The sequence below is a fragment of the Meleagris gallopavo genome, chromosome 2 (genome assembly GCF_000146605.3).
Source record: "Meleagris gallopavo isolate NT-WF06-2002-E0010 breed Aviagen turkey brand Nicholas breeding stock chromosome 2, Turkey_5.1, whole genome shotgun sequence".
Lineage (NCBI taxonomy): Eukaryota > Metazoa > Chordata > Aves > Galliformes > Phasianidae > Meleagris > Meleagris gallopavo.
In genome coordinates this window covers 70,471,876-70,483,591 of record NC_015012.2, presented here as the reverse complement: position 1 = coordinate 70,483,591, position 11,716 = coordinate 70,471,876, and the positions used below count along the sequence as shown (strand labels likewise).

At 35.7% G+C, this 11,716-nt stretch overlaps 1 protein-coding gene across 1 annotated transcript in view; it reads right to left on the bottom strand.

The window, feature by feature from the left end:
• The window catches only part of LOC100549507 (single-minded homolog 1), a 41,598-nt gene that overhangs the window by 251 nt on the left and 29,631 nt on the right, over positions 1-11,716 (bottom strand). Inside the window, exon 9 of the mRNA XM_010707591.1 lies at positions 5,980-6,145. Coding sequence (XP_010705893.1) covers positions 5,980-6,145 — 166 coding nt within the window. The remainder of the gene's footprint in view (positions 1-5,979; positions 6,146-11,716) is intronic.

Genomic DNA, 11,716 nt, shown 5'->3' with positions numbered 1-11,716 from the left:
CCTTTCAAATCTAACATTTTCAAACCGCTTAATCAGAAATATATCTTCATAAATAATAACTAAATTACTGTAAATGTTTTAAGAAAATATATGGACAAAATGAAGTTTACAATTAAAAAATGAAGAAAATTTTAACTATGCAATTTTCGGTAGGATAGAAATTCACAAAACAAAAAATTGCTTTTGTACCTGTTCTTACTTTTGGTATTATATATAGGTGTTGTTTGTTTGTTTGTTTGTTTTTAATTGTTTTTATAAACTAGATTTTTTGTAATTGAAAAAGTTTCAAACAGAAATGTAAGACAATATAAATATAAATTTAAGTATAAAAATGTTGAAGGTTGATTTATTTTCTTATTAAAAACAAAACCAAGGCTATGTACTCCTTTCATGAGAAGGACAAGAAAAAATATTTTCCAATAATTTTATCATGAATTTTCATATTTTTTGACAACTTATGATGGTAATAAATGAGTGCTAATTGCCAAAGATCTTTCAAATTGGAAATTCTGAATTTCATTTGGCTCTACTGTATATTCTTCTATCTATTCTCTGCTTTTAAGGATGCAGCAGGCCCAGCTTGGTGTCTTTTGAGCAGAATTTCCTCATTTAACTCAAAATATAACGTTTTTTTCTTTTTAAATCTTGGTTCTAACCAGAAAGGATTCAGTTGCACAGACTTTTACAAGAATGGGAAACCATATCAAACAGTCTATGTTCAGCATGTCAGAAATGCACCATGTAATGTCATATAACCATGTAGACAAAACCAACAGTGCTTCATGCATTTTCTTTGTACTTGATGTAAATGATGATTATTTGAGATCTGACCCTTGGCAGCTGCTAGGCCATGCACAGAATTAAAATAAAACTGTGAACTGCTTGTGGCCAGCGTTGTCTACCGATGTTTGGTATGACTGCTTATATTCTTAAGGTAGAACAGAAGCAGACGTAGGCCAAAAATATGTCTAATTCCTTTCAAAGTTAATTACATCTCAATTTGGCATTATTAGACTGCCTCTACTGCTGCAGTCCTTAGACTGCCTCTTCTGGGAATTTGATGTTGACAGGTGGAGACTCCAAATAAAGGCATGCGTGACAAGTCGATGGGGGGAGAAATGAAAGGATGATCAAAGATACTACTTTACTGAGATGGCAGTGGAAACACTATCTCTCATGTCAGAATTAGGCTTCCATATGCCAAGTGATGAAAGACCATAGAAAACACAATTCGATTTAATGAAAATTCTGGCCAAATAAAACTAATGAAAACATTTTTTTTCTTAATCCCTGTCCTGCCTCATCAAAAATGTTTTACTTTCTGCCGTTTTTGCCCTTTGTCTTCTCTCAGTAGAATTTATTAGCTTTGTTCTTTGTTGAAGTTTAACCAGCAGAAAGAACTTAAATATCATGAAAAACTTCTTCAGATAGGCAACACTGAAATAACTTCAGATGTTTTTCTAAATTGTCTTCTAGCGTAAAGAACAAAATAAATAAATCAAATGGTCCTCCAGCTGTTCCAAATACTAGAAATCATAGAATTGTAGAACCCTCAGATTGGAAAAGACCTCCGAGATCATCCAGTCCAGCCTCCAACTACCACCAATATTTCCCCACTAAATCATGTCACTTAGTAAAACATTTAAACATTTTTTGTACACTTCCAAGGACAGTGTTCAACCACCTCTCTGGATAGCCTGTACTAGCCCCTAACCATTCTTTTGAAGAAATTTTTCCTAACATCCAACCTGAATCTCCCCTGGTGCAGCTTAAGGCCATTCCCTCTAATCCTGTCACTAGTTACATGGGAGAGGAGGTCATCCTTCACCTCTCCACCACCTCCTTTCAGGTAGTTGTAGAGAACGTAAGGTCTCTCCTGAGCCTCCTTTTCTCCAGACTAAACAATCCCAGTTCTCTCAGATATGGAGATTTGCAACAGTTTTTCTTGATCTTTCTCTCTGGAACAGTCTTCCAGAGTGTTATTTCAATGTACAAAAGCAGTAAGGGCACACCAGCAGGATTAGCACTGACACAGAAAGGAGCTATTAGCCATCACAGATGCTCCTTTTCCTTGAAGAAAGACTTCAGAAGAGCTGAAGGGGCAAGGGAACTGGAAAATACCAATTTCATGTCTAAGACAAGCTTACTTTAAGGGAACCTGTGGAAGTGAATTGGGCCAGTAGATTATTTTAATATTTCTTGAGTCATATTCTTTTGCCTGACCTCTCATTCTTACAGGTGTCTGACTGGCTTAAGCACTTATCCTGTCACATGCAGCAACATCAGCCTTCTCCACACACATTGTCAAATGTTCAAACAGTAGGTGTTATAGTTATCTAATTTTCTGTCAGCCTGCTCAGATTTTTATTGTTATGAACACAAGATATACAGTGAAACTCTCTCAGAGTTCGTTTTTCCATGAAAAACTTTCACTACATTAGCATTAACAGCTTTTCTCTTGATTTGTGTCTTAACCATGAGAAAAAAAACATCACAGATGCAGGCAGCATTGTACTAAGAACATATGCATGCTTTTAAATCACTTTTATCTTACTTTTTACCAATGTAATCTTGAAATGTAAAATATGTTCTTTTTGCATTCACTATTATAGACAGAACAGATGGTGAAAGGCTTAGATTAAAGTAATACAGCATGTCCATTAAAATAACCCCCACTGATGGTGACTCTTCACCAGATCAGGAGTTATATTTACTATAAAAAGAGGACTTTGCTTTGCTTTTGAATATGCCACAAGTTACCACAGCCTTAGGCTACAGAAAGAAATGATGAACGAAAGGCTGACTAGAATTCAACCTGTTTCCGATGTCTCTCCCTTGTTCTTTAGAGGAGGAGGGGATATGTCCAGGTAGTGGTGGATTGCAGATTGAATCTAGATTATTTATTTAAAGTAGCCATAAAGTTAGCTTACCTTCATTATCAATTGTGTAAGTTAGCAATAATTAACATACACTCCCGGAGAAATCTATTACTTCCAAAAATTTGTGAATGCTGTAACACAGACCAAAGTCCCCATCCAACAGCTAATAGGTACATCCCTATGTGTGCTTTCTCAGTACATATGCACTAAATATATATATATTTATATGATCTTTATCCAAGAGCCAAGATAAGATATGAAACAATAAAATTTTATCTGGATTGACCATAAAACATTCTCATTAGAGGCAGAAAACAGACAGTTTTAAATATTTTCTTAAAATAATCATCATTAATGGGAGACTAAACTCCAAACCGACTGTTCAGATGATCACAATTAAAATGCTTTTCCATTCTTGTTGCTTCTTCCTGTTTACAGAATAAATGAGGTCCAGGGCTAGCTTTTAATAACACAAAATAAATGAGGTCCAGGACTAGATTTTGGAAGCCTCTAGTTATTATTATTATTATTATTATTATGAGTGATGACTGTAGATATCTTTTAACCAACTCACGGTTTTCTTTTCCTGCATACCTCTATCAAGTCTTCATCTCTCCAGTTTTTCCACTTCCTCTTTCAGCTCCCTTCCACTCTAGTTGGACAGAACTGTAAGAGCACTGTTCAAGTGTTTTGGCAAATCCTTGTGCTGTGCCATGAATTTTGAGTTAGTTTCTTCTCTGCTCACCCTATCCCTGCCTGGGACAGGTTTCACAGAGTCTGCATGATGACTAAGTGTGTATCAATCAGTGTTAATCAGATGATGACCAGTGCCTTCAATGTAATGAACTCACTGAAAAACACCATATTGCAATATGCCTTTTTTGCATTAGGTTTGAGGGGATAAAAGAAACCATGCATTATCATTTTGTTAGGTGACCAAAACATACCTTTTTGCCCTAGAACTGAATATTCAGGTGAAACTTATTAACATGGTTTTCTTACAGTTCACATCTCATGTAGCTATCCTAGGGACACACAGCTGGCAAGTGAGTGGATTCTTAGTCATCATCCAAAAAAGCATGTGATTCATTTTTCTCATCAAGAGTGAAGTAGCAAACTAAATGCTGTGAAGAAAGGGAAAAAACCCCAGCAACTTATATTTAAAATTTCTCAGATGGCCTTAACATTGAGAGATTACTTTCCTCACTGCTGTTATTTAACTAATTGCTTGCTTCCTTTCTCCACAAAACAAACAAACAAATAAACAAACAAAGAAAAAAATCCACAAAAACAGGCTCCTTTGCACAACATAACCCATGTCTTCACTTTCGAGACATGGCTTGAGAATCACATTTTAATTCTTCACTATTGGCAAATTATGTAGGCTGGAGATAAGGGACACGGACCATACCACCTGCTGTATATTCTTTGCAACAGCTTTTCTTCATATTTCAACATTTTATTCAGTGATTGAGAAGGACAAGAGGGATACAAAGCCAAGCTGCCAGCATTCCTTGTGGTGATGTGCTGTAATGAATGGTATGACCACTTTTCAAGATACTGGCAACTAGCGCTGCTGCTTACTTATGAATGACAAAATCTGTGACTTTACTACCAGTCAGCTGATAACAAGGATGCAAAGTGAAACTGAAGACTAAATACCCTCAGCTTTCAGACAGCAATCCCTGATAAACCAACAGTTAGTGTTGCACTGCTAGTTCTAGAATTATTCTGGAGGCAGAGAGAATGAAGTAGTACTGGTGGAAGTTATACTGCAGAAAGCAAACTTTTCTGAGAGGATGATAGGTCTTCAGTTGCAATTGTCCCACTAGTAAAGGAGGACTTCTGAAAGGGCCTTACAAGTTGAAACAAAGGGTAATTTCAATAAATCAAAGATAATCTTCTTTAAAAATACAATTTAGAATTAATTGTAGGTATTTTACTGATTATTTAAATCATTTTTATTACAATTGTTTGCTGTAGAGCACTCAAGTGAGAGTGCTACTCTTTAATAACTCATAGAAACATGTGTGAACAAATGTCTGAACAACAGTCAGAACAACGTCTGGCAAATTTAGATTCTTAAAATTAAGCTTCCAAATTTCTGTCATTCCTCTAAAACTCTTACCCTTGGTTCTTTTGAGGAGAAAAGGAAAGAAAGCAAGAAAATGATGTATAGACATATGGGCTGGCATTATACACTCACAGAAGCAAGTTTAGAACAGAGAAACTACAGTCCTCAGTTTCATTATTGGATAAATATTGACCTGGACATTTTGAAAATACATAACTACCCAATGTTGTATCATGAATGCAAACATTTCTATATATTGTGTAGTGGAATAAGAGCTGAAGTTGTGCAACATTTCTTAGGAAACATAATGGTTAGTCCAACAAACCAGATTTATTTGAGATAAACGGCTGGCAACATAATAATGCCAATGCAGTAGCACTGTCTGTGGAACAGCCACATAGTAGGCAAGCTGCAGGTCAAAGACTCAGTAGAGTCTGGCCCATTCTATAAACAGGGGTGTGTATCTAAAACATGAAGCATGAAAATGAAATCTGGGAAATAAAAGTCTGATAGTGCCCACTTACCAGTTCTTTCTCTCTTCCAAAGCTGTCTTGTTCCAATTCAACTAGCTAGCTTGTTTCTTTCCCTACTCAAAACTCAGTTCTTTTGATTAACATTTCAGTGTTAAACTACTGTCAAACATCTGGCAAGTTTCTAGATATGTTGGAATTACCAAAAAGTAAGGTAAAGCAAGTTTCCTCAGACTGCAATACTCCCAGTCCTCTCAAACCAAGTATTTTAAAAGCAACATTTTCACTCATCCATTTGTTCACTCCTTATTAACTCAGAGCCCTGTGCTGTTATTGTTGTTGGTTATGATTTACTATGCATGCTGAAGCATAACTGCTTCCAGCTTTTTAGAAACATTTTGAAGAAATGTATTCCTGTCTCAACACCTTATAACCTGTTGTCTTTTACTCCCTTTGAGTAATGCATCCGTTGACCCATTCTAATTACGTGGGTTAAAAAAGCAGTCAAAATCAAGATATTCAAAAAGATTTAATTTTGTTTTCCAAAGACAACTACCTGTGGGTACGGTGATGTCCTTGATTTTGACTTTGTGCTCGAGAGGCGAGATTTGCTTCCCTTCCTATTATCCGTTATGGTCGGAGTTGAATTTGCGTATGAGAATGACGGCTTGGTAGCTGTGACCTGATCCAGGGAGAGCTGTAGTCCTTTATATTCAGTATCCCTATGTAAAAGGCAAAAGTGAAAAACAAATTCACTTCATATCTTAACAGGAAACATACCTTCCTTCTTAGCAGGAGTGGAAAAGAAAGATATTTTTAAGGAAAAAAAATAAAACCACGCAGTTTACCGCCTTATATATCTATGTAGTATAGCTTACTAAACAATAGTACTATTTTCATACTGAAAATATTATTGCTTTTTGTGACCAACTATTATCAACCTGATCTACATGTTCAGTAATAAAAAATTGAATGGGATGGAAATTTCAGAAACTTTTACTACAGTTCTGCATTGGTCACAGAGCTGAGTAATAGCACACATTTTCCTCAAACTTTTAACTATACAGCTACAAACTTACCACATGTGTATATGTGGACACTAGTGCACATGTAGGGATAACAGCCTTCATATGCAGATGGTTAAATAAATTAACATTTTTTTTAAAGGAAAACATTTATAAACTATGCTTATACTTTTTATTATTCATGAATTAATGCAAATTTGTGACTCTTTTTTCTATGCATCCTGTGAGCTTTTATTCCTCTATCTGAAGAGTCTTTTACACTGGAAATGCTTTCCAGGCAGATGAAACAGTTATTAAATAAAAATCTTGTAATTTAAATGGTATGCCACACATCCACAAAGTACTAGAGATGTTCTATGAGGAGTTAGATGTAATGGCAACTCATTACATTCAGTATTAGTTTCTTCAAATTTTCTAATGAATACATAAAATAAAGGAAAATTGGCACTATTGATGATGTCTTCCTAACCAAATGAGGGCATATGCTTTAAACTGTACCCCTCTGAAAACATCTGTGTTTCTGCTTGTACCCAGGGGAGTAAGAAAAGAGCTCTCCAGCTTTCATGTAGTCATACGGAACCTATTCTGACAATGAATTCATTTAAACAGAGCAGAGAAGGAGCTTCTTCCTCACCTACCTACCTGGAGGAAAAGAGGAAGGATTCATGGTTTTCTCTTCCTTTGTGTTAATCAGCAGAGGAGGAGAGCAAGGAAAGAATAATGCTTCACTTATGCAGTCAAAGAGGCAGCATGTTCATTCAGACATTACCCCATGCTCCGCCTGAACCTGAAGATTCATTCTCATAAAAGTAAACTGTTCACCCTGTTTAGCAACAATATCTTGTTCTAGAATCACATGTATTTTGATGCAAGGCAAGACTTTTTTTTTTTAGAAAGGAATTTCACCACAATCTGAGCACATCACAGCTTAGTACACTGAAATCCTTTCAGTTAAAAAACAGCTGTAGAAGGATAAACTTGGTAAGTCACTGAAATAAATGAAATAAGATGAGTATTTGGACATCCAAGATAAACCTGCAGAATAGATGATTTATCAACCCTAAATTTTTTTTGTAAACAAACTTGGTAGAACAGCCTGTTTTTTGACAATGCAGACTATGTGTGTGTCTCCATTGTCTCCATGTATATATACATAACACACAGAAGCGAATCACTGCCATTAGAGCAGTGCTGATTATGCTTCTTCCAGTCCATGATGTGCAGAGAGATTCGGTAAGCATAACTACTGTGATCATTGCTTCAAATTTTACCTTTAAAACTCTGCTATATATTGGCTTTTCAAACACCATGCATGCAGCTATTATTTCTGAATATAGAAATCATGTCCAGATATTTTGAAACCTTTAATCTTTTCCATGCTTACCTGCAGAATTTTGATATGGACACTGACTCAACATGCAAATCTTCTGTCTCCATATCAAAAGTCTTATTAAATTACCTTCATATTATACAAAATATCAGAAACAAAGTATGTCTTTTAATCTTCATATTTAACAACTACAGTAGCACGAGGTATTACAATTGTCATAAAAACTATAAATCCCATTGTGATATACACATTCTACCTGGCAATTTGATTATAAGAAATCATGGAGGAAGGGTTCTGTGGTCTCAACGTCAGATGCAGAATACGTTACATCCACAAATCAGAAAGGATCAAAACCAAGATGTTTTGCTTTTTATAACCTAACAAATCTTTTGATTCCCATTCTGCTGGAGAAGCTCTGCCATTATATACATCTCTGATGCATGCCAGTATCTGTTTCCTTCTCCTATCAGAGTCTTTAAAAAATTGGCAGAAACACCACCTCAGTATTCAGACTACAGATTATCATTTCAACACTACCTTCATGCTCTTTATTTCTGTATAACAGCTGAGCATTGAAATATAAGAGACTATATTGTATAATGAATGTTTCTAGGCCATAAGAATCTGAAAAACAGGTATGTCAGATCTATCCAAAAATCTTATGTGCTGTCATATAATACCTTCCCCAAATCCTTAGTATGTCCAGGGTGAGGAGTCACTTTCCCAGAACACCACAGACTGGAATAAACACCAAAAGCTAGTATTTGCTGCCAATTGCTTAGAACAAGTAGAAAATAATTTGAAATTTGTGTGCTCAATGTAAAGTTTCTGGGTAGGAAAAGAACACATCTGTGCTCTCCTTTCAGATGAAACACCTGGAATTTTTTGCATCATCAAGACATGAATCAATGCAATCCCTGTCCTAGCATAGCTACCCTTCAGAAAACCCAAGATAGATACCAGAACACCACACAGGCCAAGATAAATACCAGAAGTTTAAAAAAAAAAAAAAGAAAATATGGAAGATGGGCTCTCAGTGTCAGATGGAGGAGATGTTCCATCAAGAAATGAAAATCTTTGAGTATATCCATATGTACTGTGAAGCAACAGACTAGAGGAACCAGAGCTCCTAGTGGTGTACGAACAACAGATGGAATTTCTGACAACTTCCTGGAGGCATTCATAAAACTTCCGCCAACCACGGTACTGCAGTCTCCAGATTCTTGTTTTCAGACCCCTGTATCTACTGTTACACAGTCACATTAACACAGTAGTCCTGCATCTCATGTTCTACAAGTAATTAAAAAAAAATTGATGGGTATGAACACCTTCTTCCAAAGTCCTCACCTTCAGGATCTATATAATCTACATCTATCCATATGAGACTGCTGAGAGAGAGAGTGATATGGCATGTGTTCAATTGCTAAGAGTATGTTGCTGACAATCTACTATTTATCTCATTTTCTGATGCGACTATCATCACTATAAAACATCAGAATATCTACAGGAAATTAGCTCTTAAATGAAGAACATATGGATCAAACTGAATCCAGACAAGACCAAAGTAATGCTTCTTTGCAAAGGGAAACACATTGAAGACCTCCACCTTTTCATGATAGGAAACAGCCATTCCTTCCACAGTTGGATGGAAATTCTAGGTTCTCTTTAACTCCTAACCATATGCTTTCAAAAATGTATTATTTCTTCTCTATCTTGTCCTTTCTCCCCCCAAAAAGAACTGGGCTGGTATGGTCAATGTATCAGGCACCTACAGACAATTACCATGCTCCTTGGTAAGTGAAAAGAAATTAAAAGACAAAGCACAGCATCCATTTGATAAAATATGCTGTTTCCCGTTGTCTGCTTGGTTGTAACTCCCAGAAGCATTTCTACCTTGCCTTGTCACTGGTTCTTCCATTGCCCATTGTAAACTTTGATCCTAATTGTTGTTGTATTTGAGGTAACATTGTGAAGAATATAGGACCAAAGCCTACACCAACTGTATTTCTCTGCATTGAAGTATGTGGATATTGAGCACAAAACGTTCTTTATTAAATGGATCTAGCTATAGCAAGCTGCATGGGCTGAGAAGGACAAAAGCTGGAGGAGAAATGTGTTTGATGGAAGAAACCAATCTGTCTGCCCATGACTTCTGTGCCAGCTGGATCTGCAAGACTTATGTAAAGAGTGCTCACAAATCAGCAACAGAAGATTTTTTCTGCCTATTATCACTGCCAAAATATACAGCATGAAGCAAGATGAAAAGTCTGGTTAACAACATTTTGAAAAGGAGGTAATGGCTGATTAGCATGTAAACAAAAAGGAACAGTGAATGAGCATTAGAATAACATAGCTCCTGAATTTCTGGCAAACAAAAGAGGCTTACACAATTGTGGCAACTGGAACTCACCATGAAATTGAAGAAAATTAGTTTTCTATATAGCCTTGCTGGAGGGGAAAAAAAAAAAGAGAGAAAAGAGTATTGCTAGAAATAGTGTTGGGAAGTCTGGAGTTAGTAATGGAGGCCCAAGACAAAACTGTAGAGAAAAATTGAAGTTTTCTATACTTGTGTTTCCACAAGAAATAGGAGGCTCTTTGGGACTACCTTAATAAAAAATCTAAAACAAAAGTGAGAACTGACATTAACATTAGAAAGCTAATGGCATATTAACTTTGAAAATATTAAGATTCACTAACTCAAGAGAAATTAAACCCAGAAAAAAAATGTTTCAAATAGCAAGAGCAGCTGACCAGAACTTTTCCAGAGGAAAGAACAAAATAACACCCATTAGTGAAAAATAAATATTCAGACTGAACCAAATGAACTTAAGGAGGACAAACACACTCAAGAATAAAGAAAGATCCAATGTATGTATTCTCATAAGCGGCATAACCTTCAAAACAAGATGGGGACTTTCAAAACAAGAGGAAAGAATGCTCTGCCCATGGAAAAATCTGCAAAAGTCAGAAGGAAGAGTGCCTGTTTACACTGATGTCTCAGCAGAAAGGAAGAATAAGCTATACATGCAGTAACTGAAAATACATCAATAACTAATGAAGAGACAAATATTTACAATGCTTTTTTTCCATTAAAAGATGTTGTTAGATGCTCTAAAGAAAATTTACAGTAATTCAGTCTTCATACATGAACTTAATTTATCAGAAGCATCTTTTAGTTCATGCTGTCCAGCAGCAGTCAGAACACCAGTATACAACTGGAAACAGATCTTACTCCTATTCTCTCCATTGATAGTCTGAAAACTCTGTAATGATCATGCTGTCAGTGGAAATCATAGCAAAGCATCAAGTGACCATACAGTCCTGATAAACATGAGATAACCTACATCTCTTCATTCCTAAAACATATTAATGTAATAAACAAAGTATAAGCTGGAAGTAAAAGCATTAGATAATCTAAATGGAGTAAAATACTACATCATGAATACAATTGTTCATACCACTGAAGTAAAGAGGAAAGCACTGTTTGTGCAAAATAATCAAGTCCTGATTTTAATTGTTTACACTATTATTTCTTGTGAGCACATTATACATGTTTATAATTTATTCTACTGCACAAAAAATATTTATTAAAAGAGAATATATGAATGCTGTCTGCCTTTTCTTTTAAAAAATTGAGAAAATTTATTTTTCCTGCCAGTGTAACAGTATAGAAAGTATGACTTTAAACTAAAGGTGTTAGTATCATTAATGTTCAGTCTACTTTGCAGTTGCTGCAATCCAGTGAAAATCAGCCATGAAGGTGGTAAAAGCCCAGCGCTTCCTCATCTGATCTGATGACAATACTGTAATATATTATTCTTCTACTCTTAAACAATGCTTGCAACTTTTAACATTTCTGCACTCCAGCTCATGCAATGCTAACAGCGCCATTCAGCAGATGAGTGAAAAGAGAACAGATTCTGGCTGTTCGTCATGTT